The sequence below is a fragment of the Bufo gargarizans genome, chromosome 3, assembly GCF_014858855.1.
Source record: "Bufo gargarizans isolate SCDJY-AF-19 chromosome 3, ASM1485885v1, whole genome shotgun sequence".
In the NCBI taxonomy this organism is placed as follows: domain Eukaryota; kingdom Metazoa; phylum Chordata; class Amphibia; order Anura; family Bufonidae; genus Bufo; species Bufo gargarizans.
In genome coordinates this window covers 622757918-622784476 of record NC_058082.1, presented here as the reverse complement: position 1 = coordinate 622784476, position 26559 = coordinate 622757918, and the positions used below count along the sequence as shown (strand labels likewise).

The 26559-nt window shown below is 42.7% G+C and overlaps 1 protein-coding gene across 4 annotated transcripts in view; it reads left to right on the top strand.

Annotated features, from left to right (window-relative positions):
• The window catches only part of ROBO1 (roundabout guidance receptor 1), a 356075-nt gene that overhangs the window by 198975 nt on the left and 130541 nt on the right, over window positions 1-26559 (top strand). For all 4 annotated transcript variants that reach the window (XM_044284562.1, XM_044284560.1, XM_044284561.1 and 1 more), the window contains exon 3: window positions 25759-25916. In XM_044284562.1, the coding sequence (XP_044140497.1) occupies window positions 25759-25916 (158 nt within the window). The remainder of the gene's footprint in view (window positions 1-25758; window positions 25917-26559) is intronic.

The window sequence follows — 26559 nt, the reverse complement described above, 5'->3', positions numbered from 1 at the left end:
ATAGTCTTACACTATCCAATGAGTGCTGCCAGCAGGGCCGCCATCAGGGGGGTACAGCCGATACTCCAGTAAGGGGCCCGGACCCCGAGGGGGCCCGGCCAGTTCCAATTTCATTTTTTTATTTTTTTGTCTGCAGGGGGCCGGGGCAATTGATTTTTCCTGGCCCCGTTGACCGACCCTCCCCCCGCCGCTCCGCTGATTCGGCCGCAGTATTACAACAACATCACCTTCCTTAGCCTAACACACCTGGGGACGATATTCCGGGCCCGGCTGCATTCCCCTTTAAAAGGAGCCGCTGCGCAGAGGAACGTAGTTGCGCAGCGGCACGTGACCTAGTCAGATGCTGTGCGTGCAGCTGGCTGAACCTGTAGTCGCTGTCTCACGCAGGCGTCCCGGCATTCAAATTAGCGAGCGGGAACTTGAACTTCTGTTCTGGGCTAGTGGGCTGGCAGTGGCAGAGAGAGTGGCAGACGCAGTACTGTCTGGACTCTGAGGTAACTTGTGGTCTGTCTGAGAGTGAGACTGGATGTGGTGGTCTGGAAGCCAGCCTGCCCAGCTGCCCTAGTGCCCTCACCTCCATCACACACATGATCTTCTTGGACTTGGATGGACCCCCCTAATAATTCATTAGGTCCATAACGTCCATTACCTTAAATTAGGTTTTGTTTCCATGTTCCATCCATAAGGCAAGGGGCTGGGTTGGCTGGCAAGGGAGGGGTTAAATAATAAGTGATTGATCATGGAGGATCATCATGGCCCTGGATAATGTTGCTCGGGGGTAAAATGCAAAGCTGTTTTCTGGATTATCCCACAGGGCCATGATCCTCCATCACTTATTGTTATTAACCCCTCCCTTGCCAGCCCCATTTAGCTGTGTGTTCGGCTGCAGTCAGAACACACAGCTAAATGGGGCTGGCAAGGGAGGGGTTAATAACAATAAGTGATGGAGGATCATGGCCCTGTGGGATAATCCAGAAAACAGCTTTGCATTTTACCCCCGAGCAACATTATCCAGGGCCATGATGATCCTCCATGATCAATCACTTATTATTTAACCCCTCCCTTGCCAGCCCACCCAGCCCCATTTAGCTGTGTGCTGCTTAGAAAAAAAAAAAAAGTACAGACCCCCCATAAGTGTGTCATCCACAGATCCCCCCCATAAGTGTCATCCACAGATCCCCCCCATAACGGTGTGTCATCCACAGATCCCCCCCATAACGGTGTGTCATCCACAGATCCCCCCCATAACGGTGTGTCATCCACAGATCCCCCCCATAACGGTGTGTCATCCACAGATCCCCCCCATAACGGTGTGTCATCCACAGATCCCCCCCCATAACGGTGTGTCATCCACAGATCCCCCCCCCCCATAACGGTGTGTCATCCACAGATCCCCCTCCATAACAGTGTTATGTGGATGACACTGTTATGGGGGGAAATCTGTGGATGACACTTATGGGGGGTATCTGTGGATGACACTGTTATGGAGGGGGATCTATTCTGTGGCTAACACTGTTATGGAGGGGGATCTGTGGATGACACATAGCATGAGATGCTATATACGGTATGTGTCATCCACAGATCCCCCTCCATAACAGTGTCATCCACAGATCCCCCCCATAAGTGTCATCCACAGATACCCCCCATAACAGTGCCATCCACAGATACCCCATAACAGTGTCATCCACAGATCCCCCATAAGTGTCATCCACAGATCCCCCCATAAGTGTCATACACAGATACCCCCCATAACAGTGCCATCCACAGATCCCCCATAACAGTGTCATCCACAGATCCCCCATAACAGTGCCATACACAAAAAGGGGCGGGTTAATGGGTGTGGTCAATGGGCTGAGTCAAGGGGGGCGGCAAAATTAGCTTTCGCCTAGGGGCGGGGGGGGGGGGGGGGCCCAGGACTTGAACTGTGTTAGGGGCCCCAAAATTTCTGATGGCAGCCCTGGCTGCCAGTGTCACACCCCCCCCCCCCAACTGGTAAAACCCAGCCTCATCCCATGTTGCAAATTATTAGCAATTCGTTCATAACCTCTAGCAGCAATAATAGAGATATTCCAAAATTGTTATTACACGGGGAATGCAAGTAGTTACTAATACAGACCTGTCAGGAGAGGTGAGAGGTCCACTTTAAGAGGCACGTGACATGTAAGATGATTATAGTAGTATGGACATAACTCTGATTTATCACCAGACAAGCAAAACATGGATCTTTTCATATTTATATTTGTGGTCAAGTCTAGAGGACCATAATTAGTTCTCATTCTGTTAATCAATAGTCATTCATAAGTGTAAGACCATGGCCTTCAGGAGCTGAACCTGTTAGAGAATTGATGGAGCAGTTAGTTTTACGTTCTGCATACATTCTTATCTTTATTGTGTCTGCTCAGCGGTTACAGGCCAGAAAACCAGCTCAGGGAATGAAAAGGGACGCTGCATGTGGCCCTGGCACCGGCCGTCGGGTGATGGATTACTGCCCCACTGCATGTTACCTCCTTTCGTTGAGGGTCCTCATGAAATGCAATGAGGACTTCATAGTCTACAGGTCACTTGATACAAGCAGGTGGAAGGATGTCACAGAAGGGGATCTGTACAGTTTTATTAGGAATACATATATTATCAAACTTGGGAATGCAAAACCTGCAGCCCTCCAGCGGTTGCAAAAATACAACTCCCAACATGTCCTAATAGCTGTAGACTGTCCAGACATGCTAGGAATTGTAGTTTTGCAACAGCAGGAGGGCCGCATGTTGGGCATCCCTAATCTACAGTAACTAATAAGCAGCATTGTAGAAATAAGGGTCTTTTACCCCGAGAGATAATTGCCTGCGGACTTGGGTTCCTCGGGTCCACTAGAGGAATTTATTCATGATGCCCAACCCATATATCATCAATAGTGATGAGCGAAGTATTAAAATTTTTATTTGGCTGCTTCTTCGTAAGTAGTCAATGCAATGACAGGGAAGGGCAGTTGCACCATCCCCGTCATTGTACCCCTCAGATGCCTCATTCATAGCCGATCGCAGCATCTGACTTTAATAGTACAGTGTAACATTTAAAAAATCATACTTGCCTCGTCCATTTGAGCGCGAAGAGCCGGCCGTCGACATCTTGATTGAAGATCTAGCATGGATTTTGTGTGGGATCTTCAATCAAGATGGTGGCGGCCGGTTCTTCGCACTCAAATGGATAAATCTTACCACCATTGATAGAAAATTGATTCGATACCACAAGCACAAGGTAATTCGGCTTTAAGGCGAATCCAATCTTTACAGAAAATCGCATTGAATTCCACTTTGTCCCGATCCATTCATTCAACACTAATCATCAATAAATTTGAATGGATATAGACCCTCGTGGCAAATGATTGGCTCTTAAGGCACACACAGACTTCCCCTAGGGTCCCTTTGATACTCTGGTGGGCCAGTCCAAACATGATCACCCGATTGATCATTTGTATGAATATTGTCTCTGATCATGGCCACATTAAAATGTCTGACGATTGAATGACGCGCCATAATTTGTTTCGGATGACTTTTTTAGGATGATATGAACATAACTTTTTAAAGGCAGCCGATCTCCTCGCATAAACAGGGGGTTTTGCTGGAAAACAATTATGTGAATGATCATTTATATGAATCCCCTATAAATGTGTTAATGGACACCATCCCTTAGGAATAAAATAATGCATCCCCTCAAAGGCCATGAAAGATCTGCGGTATCTCACATTATAGACAATGGACACCTCAAGGGCAGATAGTGGGTGCACCTGTATCTTACGCCAAAGGATCCCCATGCATTATGCAAAAGAGAGCAGGGAAACCCCCACCATGTCCATTACTGGCCAAGTGGACTCACATGAGGATTCCTTCTTCAATCATTTATTTTTGAGTTCCCCTGGCCCATAATGGATGTTGAGGGCCCATCTGCTCTCATTTGCAAACCACATGGGGAGCCTTTCAGCCCTCAGTAGTGCACCCACCGTCTTGCCTAGAGCATGGTAGTTTATAGGGTTTTGGACCCACAGCACATGCTTGGATTTCTGCCATCTCCATTCAGATGAATGAAACAGGCTCAGAAAGGTAAGCTAAAGTGTGGTGTGGCCCTCACATTGTTAAGACTGTGTGGTGGTTGTCTTTTCGTTCATTTCTTTAATGTTTCACAGAAGCACAAGCATGTCTGCATGTAAGTAGCGTGTCTTCTTGATATGACAGCCTGCGAGAGAAGACGCAGATACAGCCTTGACAGTCCTGGTCACCGTTAGACATAAGGCAGACCGACACAGATGTGTGCGGCTAACAAGATGCCAAATGTTTGCTTGTCAATCCAAGGCTTTGCATGTTCTGTGCGATCTCATAAGTCTAGCCATATGCATTATATGATTTATTCAGGATGATGCACATGAAGTCCTTGAAAAGGCTCATAGACATAAGTGTAACATGAAGCTCCAACATTTGTAAGAGCTCCCACCTGTCATGTGCCGATTACATCACCGCAATGACACCTGCCCCCCTTAGTCTCCAGGGTCGATTGTGACTGTTACCTCTTCACCCCCTGTAGCTATGGCACTGCCCCTATGGAAGCTTCTCTTGCAAGGATACAAATAGGTTCCATAGCAAAATATAAACTAAGGGGGCCATTTATTAAGCTGAAATACGCTTATATTAGGTGGATTTCAGGCTCATGTTGCAGCATAACAGCTAGTTGCGCGGCAATCTGCGACTTCTCCCCGCTCACACCAGGTCTAAAAAGCTGGGCATGGAATGGACGGGAAAGTGGACGGGCCAGGATGCCCGTCTTATTTACCATTTTCTATGCCTGTATTAGGTGTAGAAAAATACCTAAATGTAAGACCGCATCCTAGCTGTCTTACATTTAGGAGCAGAGGTGGTTCCGCCGAAGTTATGACAAGGCCGGCGCCTCTACATAACTCGAGCGGATCCACTGCCAGCTTAGGGCTTTATTAAGACCGGGGTCTAAAACTCCTGTCTTAATAAATGTGCCCCTAAGTCCCTCTTCTGGTCTCTTTACCAGATGCACCGATATGGCACACTTTTTCCAGGGCTGTTGGGGAAGATTTGAAATGCGTGGCACACGCGTTTCAAATCTTCCCCAACAGCCCTGGAAAAAGACATCAGAGGGGATTTAGGTATAGGAAATGGACAATTGGTCTCGATTTAAAAGGGTTGTCCAAGATTAGTCAAACATGTCTGCTTTCTTCCAAAAACATTGCCGTACCTGTTCATAGGTTGCGTATAGCGTTGGACTCCAGCCCCATTTACTGCAGAACCAGACACAACCCAAGGACAGGTGGAAGAGATCAGCCATGTTTTCCCAGCCCAATAGCACTATCATAACCTCCCTTTATGGCAAGTGCAGAACTGTATCTAAGTATAATAACATAAAATACTGAAAATAATAAATAAATATATAGAATTGGTGGCTTGCCTAGCAGCACTTGGCTGTTCTTTCTATGACACATATGCCACGTGTTATTCTTTCCATCGTTCTCTTTTGCATTCACATTAATGTGCCCCAGAAATACAAGCATCCTCGACTACCACTCACAGCTCTAACAAATGGACTGGAGCTCAGCACTTTACCTTCAAGTACTCAAGTATTTCTTCCCCAGTAGATATTATCCTGACGTTTCCCCGACTTAAATGTCACGTACGAGATTTATTTCAGAAGACTTGAGGAAATTAGAACGTAGGGTAGGAGACAGAAATTACATATCCAGGCCTGTGGTCAAATTTTGTTTGATCATATGTTTAAATTTCTCGCATTCGACTACAAAATAGGCTTTTTCCCATTGTTTGGGAACTTAGTCTTTCGAGGCTCTCCGAGCTATGAACTTTTTTTTTTTTTTTCTTTTTATTCTTTTGCACTTCCTTTGGGAAATAATTATATCAAGTTCCTGCAGTGTTAAAAATGCCACAAGTTTGAATGTGCTTCATTTTATTTATGTCTTGTGGCACTGATCCCTTGCTACCAATAGCGTGTGGTTGGGGGAGGCTTGTTTTCCTGCTTTCTGTTATCTGAAAAAATGTTAATAAGAGGAAGCAGGCAGGATTTTTATTTTTTTTTTTTCTTTTTCTTTGTCCATGACTTGGATGGTGCAGGCAGACGAAAGCATAGTAATTTAGATTTGCTATGCTAAATCAACCTGACTTTTTGCCTCCAGGATTGTGCGTGTTCACTTTGTTAGCGGGCTTCTAATTGGAACAAATGTTTTTTATTAGGAAAAAAGACAGCTGCGACGGTAAGGAAACATATTAGCTGAGCCCCTCCAATAATAAAACATTGTTAGGGAGACGCTTCTTACCAGTAGCTGAGACCTGAATTTAGTAGTCAGGAGTCATGATAAATTGGCGGTATTATGGAGGCAATTGAAAACACTCATGATTTATTTATTTTGCTTTTCTTCTACTTTTCTTCTTAGACGACTGCAGAAATTGACTTTATGCTTTTACTGTATTCTGAGAAAAGGGATCCTGTCACAGATAATCATATTTTGGTTAACACAGAGATTTTACATATTAGATGGGATTGGTTTTATGGTCTGGGTGTCTGCAACATCAGCTTAAATAAATCTTACCTCCTACAATTTTGTGGTATTTAATTTTTATCTTTTTTTTTTTTTTTTAGCTGAAGATGTGCATTCACTTCATTGGTTGAAGGAGTTTTCTTGTCAGCCTTTAAAGTAAATCATTTATGAAGGTCACTGTAATTTTGTAATGTTTCTTTTATCTTTATTGTTTTCTTATATGCTGGGCTGTGGTCACATGACAATGTAACCAGCTGGTGGGAGGAGCTATAAACTAGCTGGGTGGTGTTAGGGGCGGGGCTGAAGCTGTGACAAAGGAAGGAGAAGTGAATCATGGGTTTGGTTGGATACAGCAACAGGAAGTGCTACCTACAGGATGGAAACAAACCAGAGATAGTGGTTTACTTGGTGAAAATGGGTCAGGAGAGTCCAATTTTTTTTTAAAAAGCATGGGGATGATGTACATTAGGTAAGCAGCTACATGAGCATGTGATAAAAACCAGAGTAATATTATTTCTCTACTAACTGATTCTAGTTATGAAGCAAAATGCAAGTGTTGTTAGGGGCAGTGCTGGAGCTGTTGCAGAGAAAGGATCATCATTAATTTGGACACCTAAATCTTTTCTCCTCGGCAGATCATCCTGCATAAATGGTGCAACCCTGAAACTATGAATCTGTATGAGGATGAACCATTACAGTAGCCATCTCTTGTCCCCATCCAGAGGAGGCCAGAGGTTCCTTCCTGATAATTGCCTGCTCATTGGCACATGTAAATGATCCTTAAAGGGGTTGTGTCAGGAAGCATATTCTACATTTTTTTAAACTAGCACCTGGATACTTTTGTAATTGCATGTATAGCGCCACCTGTTGTTTGTTCTTTTCCTTCTTTTTTATCTGTCTCAATAAGCTGGTCGAACATGCTCAGTAAAAGTGTTCATCTGTCACCAGCCATATGTTCTGAAAGGACATGCCCCCCTGAGCTTCCAGGCTGAAGAAGATCTAGCAGAGTGATTATAGCAGTAATGTGAAGATCTCAGGACCCATGTGCGGTACAGGGCTGGCTGTAGCTTTGTTAGAAAGGCATCATTATGTACTATATGACTTCTGATTTTAATTTTTTACATCAACCATGCCACAACCCCTTTAGACAGCTGTAGAAGTAGATGAAGTAATTAAGAACATTTCTGGGACCATGGACTTTATATAATAAGTTCTTCTAATCAATAAGGGGTTGTCCAAAGTGACTGCTTGTAATTAAAAAAAGAGCCCACTGAAGGATCCCCTGATAAGCAGACCAGAAGTTGTCCCACCACTGGTATCCAATAAAGCAGCTGTAAAGAGTGTCTGACAGTAAGTGTTTAATTCCCCTGCAGTGCCACCACAGGGCAAATGAAGAATTACACAGTCCCCATTTAAATCAAATGTGAAGCAGCTCTTTTTGGGTGTTCCTATGGCCTGAAACAGAATTTTCTCCAATAGGTTCTGCAATAGTAATCAGATTTCTGTCATTTGAAAAAGGTTGAAAAATCTTTCAAAGCAGATTTAATTAGTGGTGGGGCTTACCACCACTAATTAAATCTGCTTTGAATGTCTTCTTTATTTCTTTTTGTTCACTGCACACACGTACAAATAAAGCTGAAGTCATTACTTCCTCTTTACATAGTCCACCAGTTCATCCGAGGCAAACATCTTGTGAGCATACATGTCTTGGAGCGTGTGTGTCTTTTATATGCATACTTGTAAATCTAATGGCATTTTTCATACAAATGTTTACTCAACGACCTTGGAACAAAACTGATTTCAGTACTGTGTACATGGCTTTTATTATGTGCGTGGAGGACACCCACTGACAGTAAATAACAGACTGTCTTTAATGATGCTAGCTTTCTTTGCTACTCAAGTAAATTATATATCTTGTCAAAATCTCCCTTGATTACCTAGTTATTTCTGAAATGTTCAGTCCTGAGCCCATATTCAGCTTTTAGTTTATTCCTTGTATTTTATTTTATTTTTTTAAAGCTGTTAGGAAAAGTTTTAGATGCATAATTATTAGCATTAGAATTTTTAAGAAAACCATTTCCATTACAGATTCTATGTAACTACTCATTTAGACAAAGTGCTGGTAATGAATGGGCAACTTAGCATCCTATAAGTTTAGAATAATTTAGAAAGCCTAAAACCGTATTCATTTTAATGTCGATTACATCATAACTTTAGTTTGCGCATTATTCATCAAAGAAAACATTTGGCAGGTAAGTTGACACTTAATAAAGTCTAAACACAGAAAGATTGCCGCCAGCACCGATGGTGGGTGAGACATCTGACTGTACTATGAACCCTTTTGCTCTATCAATCATCTTCCTTTTTATAACTGAACATGAAAAACATTTTACTTCTCCATGATTAGTTACACCCGTACCCATCAGAAGCCGAAATGGTGGATCGAGACACAACACCTACAAATGGAACTTTTGACGGAAGTTTGGTATTGCTTTGTGAAGGCCTCTGAACACATTTGGTGTTTTTGGTTCAACTTAAGGCCCCCATACACATTATTTTATTGTAGGCTAAACCGTCTGAGAACAGCGGCTATGGCAGACAGTCTAATGTGTGTGGGGAGCTCCCAACACTCCCCCGACAGATGATGGGAAAGAGAGGAATCAGGCAAAACAGATATTTTCACCTGATCTCCAAGGAGATAAGCCACCACCTAAAGTGTCTGGTAGCGGCTTTCTCCCCTCTTCCCATTGAATATATATACATGTTTGTGTATGAGTAAAGGGGAGGGGGAGTCAGGAGATATAGCTGTCGGACGAATGTTGGACTGACAGCTATTGGATGTGTATGACTGCCTTTAGAACATGTTTAAGTGAAGAGACCTAATAGACAATACAGGAATCATGAAGACACATGGACAAACTTGTGAATTTAGGCACAAATTTTGAAGAATCTTGAATTAACTTTTTACACATACCCTAAGTTTCTAGGGTCTGTTGTAGTCATGTGGCCTTAATCACCAGAATGGTCATGAATAAAACTTAAATAAATTTAAGGTGTGTAGTATATTCCTATACAATTGTGAAATATTAATGTTCTTTCATAGGAAGCACCTTTTACGTAATATTTTAAAGGGGTTTTCACCTAAATAGACTTGTGAGTCTGTTTAAATTAATATTGTCTGGTTCCTGATGAACAACTGGTTCCCCTGCTGATTTTATTTGCCATGTCTGATATTTAATGAAAATATTTATTTATTTATTTATAAATACCTTGCTTGATACCGTATATAAACAATATCCAGTGTGGATCAATGAGTATCCAATATGGGCAATAAAGTTGGTGGGGTTAACCTGCTTCATTGCATTAACACAATTCCGTAATTACCTATTATTATTAATATTGTCCGCCTTTAATTAAAGGAGACATTTTAAAGCCTTAAATTACCAGGAAGGACTATTAAGAGAGTTTCCGAGGCTGAGAACAGGAAAAAGGGATCCTCCAAATAAACCATTTAGTCTCAAGGTAAATCAATAGTTACATTATTACTGGTCCATAATGGATCCAGTTTTAGGCAAGTGGTTTCAGGATATGTGGCCTCTGGTGGCCTTACAATTTCAGGGCTTATTTGCTGTAATAATAGTAAGATTGGTTACATCCTGGCGTTAGTTTAATGATCCAAGATTAACTTGTGATTTCATATCCATGAATAAAATTGTCTAATGTTGGTTTGGTTGCTCTTGAACCCGAGGCCAAATGCTGAAAGTAGTAAAAAAAAAAAAATATATATATATATATATATATATATATATTGTGTATTAGTAATTGGAAAGAAAAATGCGGAAGCAAAACATTAATAACACTCTATTGTCTAGGCAGCCATTATCTTTATCTTCTACACTGTGTACAGATGCTGGGTGACCACATATTTTCCCTTCTACAGGGCTTATTTCTTACCTTTTCCAAAATATGCAAAACGGATGACCTGCGTTATGCCTAGTATTGGTCTGAGGGGTGGTGCTTGATACAAGATTTCTCTTTTTGGTGGTCTTTGAATCCCTGTGTCTTGTACCACCTTTCAAGGCCCCTTTACACTGCCCAATGTTAGGGCAGGTTATGAGCGTTCGTACGAATGCTCGTTAGCTAATGAGCGTTCGTACAAATGCTCATTAGCGATAATCTGCCGATTGTAAAGGTGCTGCCAATTGCTCCATGAATGATTGAACATGGACACCTAAATCATTGCTTGCCGACAGAAGATCGTTGTGTCTAAAAGGCCTCTGTTGCCAGCAAACAATGATTCAGTATGGGGACGAGCGAGGGCATTAGCAATCTCTCCTCCCCATGCTGTGGAGGAGATCACTGCATATAAATACAAAGCTTACCTCCACTAATGAGCAAGTGATTGTCAAGAAGGAACACTTCCTTCCTGGCAATCGCTTGCTACATCAGACCACGTAAATGGGTCTTCACAAACAGCACTACTTTTCACTTCAATGGGAGCAAGACCAAGTGCATGGGCTCCTAAATAAATGTACCTTTACACAAGGAGATTATTGTGTAAATTATCGTTAAAGCGAGCAAATTTGTAAGAATATGGAACAGTGTAAAAACAATGGACGATAAAAGCAACAACTGACGATCGGCAGATTTCTTATTGGTTCGATCATTTGTGTGGGCACAAAAATCATTGTTAGATGTTAACGATTTCATACATTTAAACAGGAATCGTTCACTGCACGAGATTACAGACGATTACGTGGGTGTGTTTAAGCATGCCACTCAAGTTATCGATTTGTGTAAATGCAACTTTCTACTTTACAAACGATGGGATATGCAATCGAAATGACGAGTTTGTGAATGATAATTGGTGAGAGATGTGGGTAGGATGTTATAGAGCAGGAGAAGCTGAGCAGCTTGATATATATATAGTTCTGTCGGAATTAGGGGTGCACCACCAATGAGGCCAATGATCACCAGGTAGGGCAAGACAGGGGCAGCTGAAGGGCCATGGGCTAAAGAGAAGGGGTTAGGTTAAGAAATTGGCATTGGGGAGGGAGGGGCACCATTTCAGTTTTCACCTCAGCCAGCATGGTGATAATAGATTCATTTCTGTAAATCTCTGCTCATTCTGGGCTTAGGAGTCCGGTGGGTGGTCTTATGAATATCATAGCACCTGTATGAGTGTAGAGTGGTAGCTGTCAATCGGTGATAGGACTCCTAATGAGAAGAAATTAAAATAAACCTCAAAACTATGTAACAATCTGCTCAGCTCCTCCTGCTCTATAACTTGCTACCCACAGATCAAACTGCATGTTCAATGTGATAGGTTTCCTTTAAGTATTACTTTTCTGAATTGTAAAGATGGAGAACTATTTAGTTTGTGACTGAAGCTGAAATCTGGTGGTTGAAAAGCCTTTATCTACATAATAACTGTATAGTTAATAGAGTTTTTTACATTTTTTTTGTGTTCTTATACGTCTGTATAAAAAATCAGCGTCACCCATTGAGGTGTCATTAATTACATCCTTTGATACTCTGGCGTGTTAGAATAAAAGCCATTTTTCCTTTCTTAACTTAAAAAGGGTTATATTTTTAAAGCTCTCAGCTTTCAGTTGGATGGTTTATCTCCTGTCATTTAATATTGAGAAAAGAAATGTTTTACTTCCAGACTAAGCTGCAATTTTCCACCCTAACGATCATCCACCTGAGTGGAAGATTAGTTGCTGTTTTAGATGGAAAGACATAATTGTAAAATATTGTATTTTTTTTTTTTGTTGTAAATTTTTACCTATTATTATATTTTTTTTATATAGGTGTAATTTAGTGGAAAGGGTTTGATTTGCATAGGTTTGCCATTGGGTAGTGAAAATAGAAAATGTATTCTGTAACCTACCTGTAATTTATCTTTCACTTTCTGCCTGGTAGACTCTTGCAATTGCATTGATAAAAATAAATTCATATTAAATGTTTTAAAACTGATTGCACTAGAACAAAAAAGCATAAAAACGGTATAAAACAGAAATGAGCTTAGGCTAACATTTCAAGATCACATGCATTTGGCCTTTAGAATGGAACTTGGAACTTTACTAAATCATTATTTTTAGCATAAAGTATGTAATTTGCAAATTATGATGTTTATGTACGAACATATCATTTTTATGACCATGTTGCTAACCAGAAATGATTGTGCTAATGCCATGACTAGGAGTGTGTGCTTGCCGAGGCAAGTCAAATCAAACAATAGAAAAATAAGTAGGCAAGAGCATAGGGGGACAATTATCGTGCTATCTATGCCACTATTCTGTTAAAAAGTAGCAATTTATGTTACACTCGATTTTTGCAGCATAACTTGTGACTTGATGCAAAGGAGACACGGCGAGGGTGGGGAAGTGGTGCTGCCAGTAGGGCGGGCACATTTATCCTCATTTGCGTCAGTTTTCTTTGTTTCACACCAGTATTCTGGCATGAATTAAGAAAGAAATCTATGACAGCTAGTAGGCTGCCGTAGATTTTAGTCTGTCATACAGCCTGCGGGAGGATGCGCCAAATCTATGCCGAGCCCTGTGCAACACCCCAACTTTGCCGTATCGTCCGGCTGCACAGGGGGTATTACAGCCTGTATTACACCAGGCGATTGTCGGGCCAATCATCGTTCGTATGAAAGCTCATTAGTGATGATCTGGCAGTGTAATACTGCCGCCCATTATCCGATGATTATTCATCGTTTGATCAATCGGGCAATCCAAATCTTTTAACATAGTGGTGTCTAATCATGACCACGATCTACTGCAGGCAAAAAACTGGAAAGCATGGAGACGAGCGATGGTATAAGGATCGCTCCTCCCCATGCTGAGGCGGAGATCGCTGCATTTAGTAGCATATAATAGGTTTTTGCCTATTGTGTTATTTTTTATTTTTTTTCATAGTGTTACCATTTAGGTTGTTTGCTTGAATTCTTTTTTTCAAATATTCTGTTTCCCATTATTTATTGTCCATGGAGCTATCTCTCAGGGAAAGAGAACAGTGTTGCTAGTGTCACGTTTTGGAAGTGTCTCCCAATGAGTCCAACTGTGATGCCTTAGAACCAGCTAAACCTCAAAGCCATTGGAACCATAAAAGTAATAATAAATTAGGTTTAACTAATAAAAGAAATGGAAACACTATGCAAAATTAGCAATTAATTAATGCTAACCACTCGTCATGAGTTGGTTAAACATTCCAATACCTTGGGATTCACGTTTACTCGGACGCATTTAATAGGCATTAACACAGCTTGTACACACAGATGCTGGATGCATTGCAGTACCATCTGTTTTAAAACTTTTCCTAGACTCAGTGGTGTGCCTAGGGTGTTTGGCACCCGTAGGTGGGTCCTTTCTCTGGCACCCTTCCCCCCCAAAAAAAAATCGTACCTCCTCACAGTAGTATTGCCCTCATTGTACAACCTTCACAGTAGTTTTGTACAGATGTGTGCCCCCTCACAGTAGTTATGCCCACATTGTGCCCCTCTCACAGTAGTTATGCCCACATTGTGCCTCCTTCACAGTAGTTATGCCTTCTCTGTGCTCCTTTTACAGTTGTAATGCCCTCTTTGTGCCCCCTTCATAGTAATAATCCCCATTGTGCCCCCTTCATAGTAATAATCCCCATTGTGTCCCCTTCATAGTAAAAATCCCCATTGTGTCCCCTTCATAGTAATAATCCCCATTGTGCCCCCTTCATAGTAATAATCCCTATTGTGTCCCCTTTATAGTAATAATCCCCATTGTGCCCCCTTTATAGTAATAATGCCCACTGTCCCCCTTCATAGTAATAATGTCCCACTGTCCCTCTTCATAGTAATAATGCCCATTGTGCCCCTTCACAGTAATAGTGCCCACTGTGCCCCCTTAATAGTAATGCCTACTGTGCTAGTAATGCCCTCTGTGCCCCCTCCATAGTAGAAATCCCCATTGTGCCCCCTTCACAGTAATAATGCCCACTGTGCCCCCTTCACATTAATAATGCCCGCTGTGCCCCCTTTATAGTAATAATGCCCATTGTGCCCCCTTCACAGTAATAATGCCCATTGTGTTTCCATAATAGTAGTAATGCCCACTGTGCTAGTAATTACCTTTGTGCCCCCTCCATAGTAGAAATCCCAATTATGCCCCCTTAACTGTAAGTCCCACTGTGCCTCCTTCACAGTAATAATGCCCTCTGTGCCCCTTCATTGTAGTAATGCCCTCTGGCTCTTTGCCCCCTCCATAGTAGAAATGCCCATAGTGCCCCATTTACATTAGTAATGCCCTCTGTGCCCTCTCCATAGTAGTAATGCCCTCTGTGCCCCCTCCATAGTAATACAACCCTCTGTGCCCCCTCCATAGTAATACAACCCTCTGTGCCCCCTCTGTATTAAAAAAAAAACACACAAAAAAAACACAGTAACTACTCACCTTGTCCCGCTCCTGAAGCTCACAGTACTCTCTTCCCCGCAGGCATAGATCGCTCTGCAGCGCTATGTGGGGGCGGAGCTTATGCAGATTTCTGGGCTACAGACTCCATCCACACAGGTCGGCAGCGCGATCTGTGCCTGCAGGCTGAATGGTGGAGCGGGGAGAAGTCTTCCTGCTTCACCATTCTGTGCGCCGCCGGCCTTAAGGAGGGGAGGAGCGCGGGGAGCAGAGCGGTGAGTGACAGGACCGCAGCTCCCAGCAATGAGCACTTCCATCTGTATTGATGGAATCACTCATTGCTTCTGGCACCCCCGTAAGAGCCGGCACCCGGGGCGGACCCCCCCAACACCCTCCCCTTAGGCTACTTTCACACTGGTGTTTTCTGCTGGACAAATACCACTGCATGCAGCCAGCATTTGTGCCGGAAACCCACCAGATCCCTGTTGGATCACAAAAACTTTGGTAGTTGTTTCTCTGCCAGACTACTGGATTTATGTGCCAGAGATTTGAACTTAGCCTTAGGCTACATTCACACGACCGTATGTATTTTGCGGTCCGCAAAACACGGATCCTCAAAAAATACAGATGACGTCCGTTTGGCATTCGTATTGCATAGTTTTTTTTGGGCAGATCCATTGTAGCAATGCCTATCCTTGTCCGCAAAATGACCAAGAATAGGACATGTTCTATCTTTATTGCGGGGCTACGGAATGGACATGCGGATTCGGACAGCACACGGTGTGTTGTCCGCATTTTTGCAGAACCATTGAAATGACTGGGTCCTCATCCGATCTGCAAAAAAACATAAAAAAATTGAATGGACGTGGAAACAAAATACGTTTGTGTGCATGAGGCCTTAGATTGTAGCTAATCCTTTATAAGGTGGATTTAGACGACAGGCAGATTATTGGGAATGACCATTCCTGCGAATGCTTGTTCCTGACAATCTGCCCATCCAAAGGTACAGCAGATTATCCTATGAGCGGGCGAAACACTCGTTCAACGGGTGATCCCGTCGTTGTGCAGGCAACTGAATAATTGTTTCTGGGCAGCAGATCGTGCGGTCTAAACAACGACCTGCTGCCCAGAAACAATGCAGCTGTATAGGGATGAGCGATCGCAATAGCGATCCCTCGTCCTTATACTGTGGAGGTGATCGCTTCACCTCCACTGAACGAGCAGCTGACTGTTGGGAGGGAACATTTCCTTCCCGACCATCTGCTGCTCGTCGGCCCGTGGAAATCCACCTTTACAATTATTTTTCACTGATCATTTTTGCTTTTAAATTTACTTTCACTGACAGATAATAATGAGCCTTATATGTAAGGTGGCCACTAAAAAAGAAGACCATGTCTACGCGTGGCCTGGGGTGACAGTGGTATAGATTTTGGTTATTGTGTCAGATCATGTAATAATCACAGACCAGGCAGTGCTTTTCCAGAGAAGGCTAACCATACATATCAGCAGTGCGTCCAATAAAAAATGCCTTCACTGTGTAGCCTTCCTGCCATCTGCACATTCTTACCGCTAATGAATAATTTCAGTAGGAGATACCGTAGATAATAAACGGTAATCATATCCACCACTCCAGGCTAATCAAGAAGCAGAGGCCATAGAAAGGTCTGCAGGAGAAGCAAATGATAAGGTTACCATGGTGATAGCATTTTTAGGCAAACTTTTAAAGGGGTTTTCTGGGTCTTCTTTAAAGAGAAGCTGTCACGTTGACAATGCAGTCTGCAGGCAGCATGTTGTAGAGCAGGAGCTAAGAAGATTCATATATAGTTGTGTGGGGGGAAAATTCAGTGTCCATTTAAATTCCTGCTCCTTCTGGGCCTTGAAGTCCAGGAGGCGGTCCTATCAGTGATTGACAGCTCTCTCTGTACACACAGTCATAGAGGGAAGCCTGTCAATCACTGATAGGACCGCCTCCTGGACTTCAAGGCCCAGAAGGAGCAGGAATTTAAGTGAATAATATACGTTCAAGTTTTTCTCCTCCTGCTTTATATCATGGTGCTGGCAGGTTAAACTGCATTTGCATGGTGACAGGTTCCCTTTGAAGAAGAGCGCCCGCAAAATTTTTTATTTTCTGACCTCTTAGAAAAGTGCATGATGTAAACTGTAGTTAGGGTAATCCTCTCCTCTCCCTTCTGATCCTCAATTCGACTTTCCAAATAACACAGCATCTTATGTGTGGACAGGAAATCAGTTTCTCTATGTTTTCCTATGGGAGTCTCAATGTCAATTGTCATAGGAATAAATAGAGACGTAACTGACTTCCTGCCCCGTGTCAGTTGGAGATCAGAAGTGTTGGTCACATGACACAGCTGAGGATCAGAAGGGAGGTTATAAGCTCTCAAATACAGTCACTGATTACAGATTGCATCATGCACCTTTCTAAGAGAATAAAAATGTTTTGCAGGAGTTCTACTTTAAGTCTTCTCCATTGACTTTATCTTTCACATACACTCAGTAAAACAACTTGGTACAAATTTTACCCATTTGTACAGTCTCTGGATTTTATACGCTACTCTTTGTTGCACAAATTAACAGAATTGAAAGTCCTATGCCCTGATCATAGTGTTCCCCAAGCAGTGTTGGATTGAGGTTCCTTAGGCCCACCAGAGGAAATTATTCTCTGGCCCAAACCCCGCATCATCAAGATTCTTATAGGTTTTAAGTCAAAGTAACAGGACCCTAGTGCCAAGTGATTGGCTCCAAAGGCAGCTCCAATTTGTTTTTTCTCATGGACCTTCTGGGTCCACTATGGGATCAGAGTCTGCCCCACCAGAGGATCCTCCGATTTTCTAGTGGGACAATCCAACCCTGTCCCCAAGATCTTCACGCCGAGTACTGACAAACTCTAGAACATTACAGGCATTGTAGGTGTCAAGCCTTATATATTGCATTTTGTCTACAGGCGTATAAATGCCATGTTCAATACTCTGCCACCGGCTTGTCATCTGGAAGTTATAACTTTATCGATCTCAAGGCAGCAATTATTATTTTTTTTTACTCGCTGTCAAATTATTTACTAACATTTACTAACCCGATGGTGACATTTTCCATTGACGTGTCACAGTGATGGTTTATCTATCGGTAACGTGAGCTGCAGTAACGACGCACCAGATTTCTGGAATTGTAAGAGGCTCCTAATCTGCTTGCGAGACGCATAATATGATACCGTGATGGTTGATGCGAGCAGTCAGGTCGTGTCTCGCTTTATCAGATTTGCTCAAGACAAGAGATGAAATGTATGAAATTGTTAAATAATAAAGTATTGCATTGTTTTTATGGTTACGGTGAAGTATTTTTTATTTATTGTTTATGAACTTGTTGCACTCTTGGTTTGGAGCACTGTTGCTATAGCAACAATCAACATTTTTAAAGCTCCCGTAGGGTTATGTCTCATCTCTGCATCCTGTTTTTATTTTTCCAAAATGTAAACCGTGTTGGAATGAAGGTACAGATGAGAATGTGACTCTACTTTCTGCAGATGTTATATGGCTGTATTCAATTTTTTTATTTATTTTTTAAAGTACCTTTTTTGCAAAAGTGCAAAGATTTTGTTTTTAATATACCATAATTGTCATCATTTAAGAGAGAAAAAAACCTCACAATAACTGTAACTATACGGTGTGGTGAGCCATCCACCTGACCATGGATCCAATCTTGTTTTGTGGTTTTTCCATAAGATTTTTATGACTATCGACTGGCAGGGGTGCACCTAGCCTTTCTGCGAAAAAACTGAAACGCCACCCCCCCCATGCCAATTTCTTAACCTAACCCCTCATTGGTGGTGCACCCCTGTCAACTGGATAGGCCAAACATGTCGGCCCAGTAGAGTATGATCATTCAGAGTCCTATAGCTGCTCACTTAGATATATACAAGATACAAGAGTTAATCATGATCGCAAATGCCTAAGTAGCCAGACCCTCAATGATCAAACATGTAGGGCTTAACCTATTGGTTGAATCGAATCTTCCATCAATGTCAGATCCATTCATGGAAGATCTATAGTGACTCCCAATGATTCGCTAGAAGGAAGGGGCAGTAGGACCATTAGAGCGCAAGTCCCATTCTGTCTCTCAACTTTTTCCAGAGGCCGCGTGGTTGGCCTATTATATTCAGCACTACTTTATTCAAGTTATCAGCTGGAGTCACACCAGTAACCCCCTCGTGAAATCATTCTGTACAAAAGAAGAACTTAGTATTCATAATATTCATTAATAATAATCAAATGTTACCACAATAGTCAGGTTCAAGTATGGAGGCCTCCTGCCTTTGCTGTGGAGTGACACACTGCCCCAACTGCAGATGTGATTATCTGGGAGTCATTGCATATGGTAGTCGGTCACCCCTCTTAGGCATTCCGTTTTGATCCTTCATAATACAAGTCTAAGGGCAGCATAACGGATCAATTATGCAGGAGTCCAGTCCTGCATAACGGACACCAGGACGGATACGTTATGCTGCCCATAGACTTATATTATGACGGAATGCAAAATGGAAGTCTGTGGGTATCATAACGAATCCGCCTGGTTCCCATTATGCAGAACGAACAAAAAAGTCCTGTCAACGGGACTTTGTTTTCCGTCTTGTATAACGGGAACCATACAGATCCTTTATGATTCCCATAGACTTCTATTATGACAGATCAAAACGGAATGCCTTTTAAAGGGTTCCATTTTTTGACTTCCATCTTCTGGATTCCATTATTTTCCGTTATAACCATGTTATAACGGAAAGCCATAACGGAATACATTACACTGATGTGATCCCACCCTTAGTGATATGAGGAGCACTAACAGCTAAACGATATGTGCAGGACATCCTGAGGCCACGGGCTTCCAACTGGTGTTTTTTCAGCAAGACAACGGTCACCCACACAAGGGTTTCCCTGGGATGTTGCCACCAGATTGTAATATTTTCTCGGCTTCCCGGTCACCAGATTTATCACCAATAAAGCATTTATGGGAACGGCATGGAAGCCAATTTCGACAACCTACTAGTCTGCAGGATCTACAGGCCCAGCGGTGACATCTCTGGGCAAATGTGCTGCTGGGTATCATACAGAATTTGTATGCCTCCATGTCCAGTCGTATCTCATCTTGTATCCAGTCCATGTATAGAAAAAGGCAGCATCCCACAAATTAAAGAAAATGGTGCTTTTAATCCAAAGTAAGGTAAGTACAAGTACAAGCAACACAGAAGTGCCTTCCTCAACATGCTTTTGGTGGGTGCTGTATTTATTTTTCTTTAATCATCTTGTATCCAGTGAAAAGGCTGTATCTAATCTTGTATCCAGGCTCAAGACCGTATGTCATCTTGCATTCAGACTAGAGGCCGTGCCTCTTCTTTTATTAAGGCTAGAGGCCATATCTCATCTTGTAACCAGACTTCAGGCCATGTCATTTTGTATCAATGCTAGAGACCATATGTCTTCTTGTATCCAGACTAGAGGCCATATCTCATCTTGTATCCAGGCTAGAGGCCATATCTTATCTTGTATCGAGACTTCAAGCCATATGCCATTTTGTATCCATGCTAGAGACCATATGTCTTCTTGCATCCAGACTAGAGGCCATATCTCATCTTGTATCCAGGCTAGAGGCCATATCTCATCTTGTATCAAGACTGCAAGCCATATGTCATTTTGTATCCATGCTAGAGACCATATGTCTTCTTGTATCCAGACTAGAGGCCATATCTCATCTTGTACCAGGCTAGAGGCCATATCTCATCTTCTATCGAGACTTCAAGCCATATGTCATTTTATATTCATTCTAGAGACCATATGTCTTCTTGTATCCAGACTAGAGGTTGTATCTCAACTTGTATCCAGACTAGAGGTTGTATCTCATCTTGTATCCTGGCTAGAAGCCATTTCTCATCTTGTATTGAAGCTAGAGGCCGTATCTCATCTTGTGTCTAGGCTAGAGGCCATATCTCATCTTGTATCCAGCAGGTTCCTAGAGCCTGCTTTCAATTGTACAGTTTTTTTTCCCAATAAACATTTCCTTTTCCTGTAATATTGCAATCATTTACATATAACCTCATTACAATCCATAGAAAGTTTTATTATTTTCTAACAAATCCTTCTTAATTCACTAATTTTATTTGTATTGAGTTTATATGTATCATCATTGAGTGTTCACATCACGTCTTCAATGAACTCTTCTAGCTGCACACTTTGCAGCCACATTTTCCGTGACTTACAGCCAGTCTTGGTATCATTTTGTTGGTAGAAGTACATTCCCGCCCACCTTACAAAACGCTGCTACCCACTAATGCCATCCACTGAATGGGAGAGGCTAGAAGAATAAGGAGGAGTCATGGAGAATGCAGCCAGTAGGGGGTTTATAATGACAGCTTGGTGAGGCTAGTTTCACACTAGCGGCAAGGAACTCCGGCAGGCTGTTTAATTCCGGCCGCCACTCGGCAGGTTAGCCGTACTGCCGCCAGAACTCTGGCCAGCCCCCATTATAGTCAATGGGGCCGGAGCGGTAGTCAGGGGGAACGCGTGCAGTAGCGGCAGCACGGATCTGACAGGCTGTTCACCCCGCTAGAGTTCCTTGCCGCTAGTGTGAAAGTACCCTAAGTCTGACAAGCCAAGTGAACATCCCACGTGCTGGCACGAGCATGCACACTACAGCCCATCCATGTTGCAGAATCAAACTCAAATGTCTTTATATCATGTCCTGCAAATCACATGGAGAAAACAATGGAGATTTATAATTACTGCCATTTCATAAAGACGAGAAGCTCAAATGGCAAAAAAAAATATGTAAAAATGGAGTTCATTATAATTTTTTACTGTACATTTCCTGTTTTCCTGGTAGCCTTCTTTATATCAGACTATCATAAATGTGCTCGCTTGCAGCATGTCAAACAAGTTTAATAATATGAATCAAAGCGGCTGTGAGCTTCCTGTCTGGAGCAAACTCTGTACAGATAATTGAATACATTTGTTTCTGGTTAGGAGTGTGTGTCTCCAAGGCAAATTGGCATTTTCTCTTTGTGAGACAACAGACAGTCATTAAGTGAGTTTTGATTCTATATGTAGATAGTTATTTTCTTTTCGTAGCTTGAAATACTAGGCTTGGATTATGAATCTCATTTTTCTTTTTTTAATGTGCTTTCGACTTTTCATTGTAGGCTTCATCCATATATAAATATGCTGGAGCCTTTCTTGTTCTCTACTCTGTACTTTAGACTCTTGCTTAAAATTTAAATTACAGCCCAAGATGATCCAAACCTCAGTTTTTTTTTTTTGCTTCTTTCTTTTTTCCAGTTGGTTGCAGTCAAATTCATAATCTTGTATAAAAGTAGGACAAATGTTCTGCCGTCGTTTCGATGGATTTTCATTTGCATGAACAAACAACCTAAATTAGAAAATGTAAACAATTGTGGAAAATGTAATGGGAAAAGTTTATATATTTATAGAGGAATCCTTAAAAGGGTTGTGATTACAAAAATTAGGCTAAGAATAATTCACCGTATGCTTCCTATGCCTATTCTTCATCGCTCCAGAGTGGCAGCACGATTCGACCATGAAAAGGGCTGCGCTGCACATTTAGGGGACATGGGGTGGTGGCATCACCGTTCACGTCCCCAGCAAATTAACCTCCTAAAGTGGGCTTGGGTCCCCCAACTTAGGCTACTTTCAAACTAGCGTTGTTTGAATCCGGCGTTCAATTCCGACACCGGAACTGCCCGCCGGATCTGGAAAAACGTGTGAAAACTGATTACATTTGAATCCTGATCAGGCTTTCGATCACAATGGAAAAATGCATTGGAAAAAACGGTTCCGCCATTTATGGACTTTAACTTTTTTTTCCTATTTTTCGGGTTTAACATGCAAAAGCCGGATCCAGCGTTAATGCAAGTCAGTGGGAAAAAAAGCCGGCGTTAATGCAAGTCAATGGGAAAAAAGCCTGGTCAGGCGTTCAGTCAAAGTGTTCAGGATTTTTGGCCGGAGGTAAAAATACTGCATGCTAAGTTTTTCTGAAAAGCCTGATCAGTCAAAAAGACTGAACAGAAGACATCCTGATGCATCCTGAGGGACGGACTCTCCATTCAGAATGCATTAGGATAAAACTGATCAGTTCTTTTCCGGATTTGAGCCCCTAGGACGGAACTCAGCGCCGGAAAAGAAAAACGCTAGTGTGAAAGTAGCCTTACACACAGGACCCCCATCAATGAAAGAGTAGCAGGAATTTCTTCAACATATCTGTTGTCATTGCGACCTAACGGGTTTAGTATTGCAATGTTTGTGGGTTGTCCGTTATTTCATATTTGTCCTGAAACTTTCTGGAGTGAACTTGTCTCTATTGGAAGTTTGCAAAGAGCATTTTGTGCACACGCAGAGTTCGTTATGGCTGCTGCTTTAACTGTGATCACAACTCTAATGTTAATGACATGCAGTGAGGTGTTTTGCTCAGGTAGGTATTTCAAGTTCGCAATCTCTTCATTAGGCTGCAGGTTTCTGCCTAAGTTCTTCTGTATTAGCAGTTAATTAATGAACAGACTAACGCAAGTTGTCAGCAATTTGGAGGAATGAAATATGAAGCGGAGTGGAGCATATTTGGCAGCGGCTGTTGGCTTCAATGTTTTCTCTACAATATATCTTGGATACATGCGCAGAATAAGTTAATCGATGTTCTAATTAAGCAGTTTTAGAGAATTACATTCTGAGTATTACTTCAAGGTGATATTGGTATATGGAGCTGGAAATGGCATTAACACTTAAAGGGGTTTTCCCATCACATTACAATGGGGGCATATCGCTAGGATATGCCCCAATTATCTGATAGGTGCGGGTCCCACAATGAGAACGGAGCGGGGAAATGAATGGAGGGCGCAATGAGCATTCGCAGCCACCCTCCATTCATTTCAATGGTGCCGCCGAAAATAATCGTCTGCCCCATAGAAATGAATGAGAGCAGGGGCCGCTCGTGCACGGTGTGCTCCCTTACACTTGTATGGGAGCAGCGCTTGGTGGTAGACGGACCCTGGGAAACCCAGGGTCCTCCAGCCACCACTCTCCCCGCTCTGTTCTCCTTGTAGGGGCAGGTCCCTGAGGTGAGACCCGCAACTATCAGACAATGGGGCCATATCCTAACAATATGTCCCCATTGTATGTGATGGGAATACCCCTTTAAATTGTTAGACCCATCTCAGACAACGATGGCATGTTGCTAGGATCAGTGTCAGATATTTGCATGTTCCACCTCTGGGATCTCCAGAACGGGGGCTCCTAAGTGAAGCAGAGTGAACTGCACATGTTCAGCGTGGTCTCCATTCACTGCTATGAGAGTACCGAAAATAGCCAAGCAAGAATGCTTTGCAGTCCCATAGTGGTGGATGGAGACATGGCTGTACATGCGCGGTGGGCTCTACGTTTACCGCTATGGGTTTGCTGGAAATAGGTGAGCCAGCGCTCGACTATTTTTGGAAATTCCATAGCGGTCAATGGAGGCCCTATTCTGGGGATGGAAGCAGGTCCCAGAGGTGGGACCCACACCAGTATGACATTGATGACATGTCCTAGTGATATGCCATCAATGTCTGCGTTTGGAATACCCCTTGAAGACTTAGGTTTACTAGACAATTATTTATTGCCCAATATTTGCATAATGCCAACATGTTCTAGAGGGTTGTACAATGACAGTCACAGTCTAAATTTCTTTTCTCAGACACATTAGGCATAGTTGAGCTGAGCATGTGAGTGAGAAAATGTATGTGATCATAGAAATGACATGCAAACTTCATGATGGCTAACCTCCGGCACTCCAGCTGTTGTGAAACTATGACTCTCAGCATGCTCCATTCATTTGTGTGGAGTTATGAGAACAGCCAAGCAAGTGTGCATCTTGGGAGTTGTAGTTTTACCACAGCTGGAGTTCCAGATGTTACCCATGACAGATCTAGGTGGTAGAAAGGGAAAGAAGAAGCCATGTTCTACTTTCCCTACTCCACCACATCTAGCATTTTTCATCTTCCATGTGCAGACCAGCAGTTTCTATAATTAAAGAGTGCTATACAAAATTCACAAGACAGATGGTTTTTATGAGGTTCTTAGTGTAGATTTTATGACTGTATGTTCTCTATTTAAGACATAAGAGGATATGTACAGATGTACAAATATGGGGTCTACTAGATGTTCAGATTATATGGTGCCCATGCACCTTCAAAAGCTGATTGATCGAACCACTACTCTCCTATACATGTACAGTATATGTTCTCCGTGGGGAAGGAGGAGTAAGCAACGGCGTACCTTTCCTGAGGTAAAGACCGGAGGAGTTCTCTCCCCTGTACTCTTCTGCTGGCTCTGAGGAAGTGTCTGCAGAACATTACACAAGAACAGGTAGGGGGAAGAGCCTTTGTGTGTCATCAATGTCATTGTACTGTATAGCTGGGACTCAAAGTCACATACAACATGAGTGTCCCAGCAGTCAGACTGCAGGCAAGGCAGCAATTTTATTTACTCCATTTGCAGAGCAGGTGGAGGGGAAAGGCAGTCTTTATTGACACCCTCAGAGATTGATGTTACACGCCCCCACAGCTCTGCCACTGCATGTCAACAAAGGGGCCAGAACACAACTAGATAAATGAGTAAATGTATTTATATAATTTTTTTGCCTAAAACTTGCTTAGTTTATGTATTTATTGCTGACCATCATATTTACAGTGTCTTATTATTTTATTTATATATCTTGGACGACCCTTTTAAGGTTATTTGTCTTATTATTATTTTTTAACAGTTCTGAGAGACGACTTCAGACAGAACCCTTCAGATGTCATGGTGGCTGTTGGAGAACCTGCCGTGATGGAATGCCAACCTCCTCGAGGTCACCCAGAACCCACAATATCTTGGAGGAAAGATGGGACATCAATAGATGACAGAGATGAGCGAATCACGGTAAGTGGTGTGGTGGTTTTCCTGCTTTTATGTGACAGAAATGGGTTAGCGTTCAGCTGGAGTTTTTAAACCATATAAATGTAAAATAAAATAAAAATTAGGACTAAGGCAAAACAATACTGTCTTAAAGGGGTTGTCCGGGTTCAGAGCTGAACCCGGACATACCGTTATTTTCACCCCGGCAGCCCTCCTGAGCCTGGCATCGGAGCATCTCATGCTCCGATGCGCTCCAGTGCCCTGCGCTAGATCGCGCAGGGCACAGGCTCTTTTGTTTTTAATAACACACTGCCGGGCGGTAACTTCCGCCCGGCAGTGTGTTCGGTGACGTCACCGGCTCTGAGGGGCGGGCTTTAGCTCTGCCCTAGCCGTTTTACTGGCTAGGGCAGCGCTAAATCCCGCCCATCAGTGCCGGTGACGTCACCGGGGTTCCTGTCAGCCCCATAGAGAGCCCCGGTACGTCACCGGAACTCTGAAAAATGCCTTTGCCCTGCGCGATTTAGCGCAGGGCAAAGGAGAGCATCGGAGCATGAACTGCTCCGATGCTCATGTCAGGGGGGCTGCTGGGGTGAAAATGGAGGGCTGTCCAGGTTCAGCTCTGAACCTGGACAACCCCTTTAAGTATTGCATCAATCTCAAACCCGTT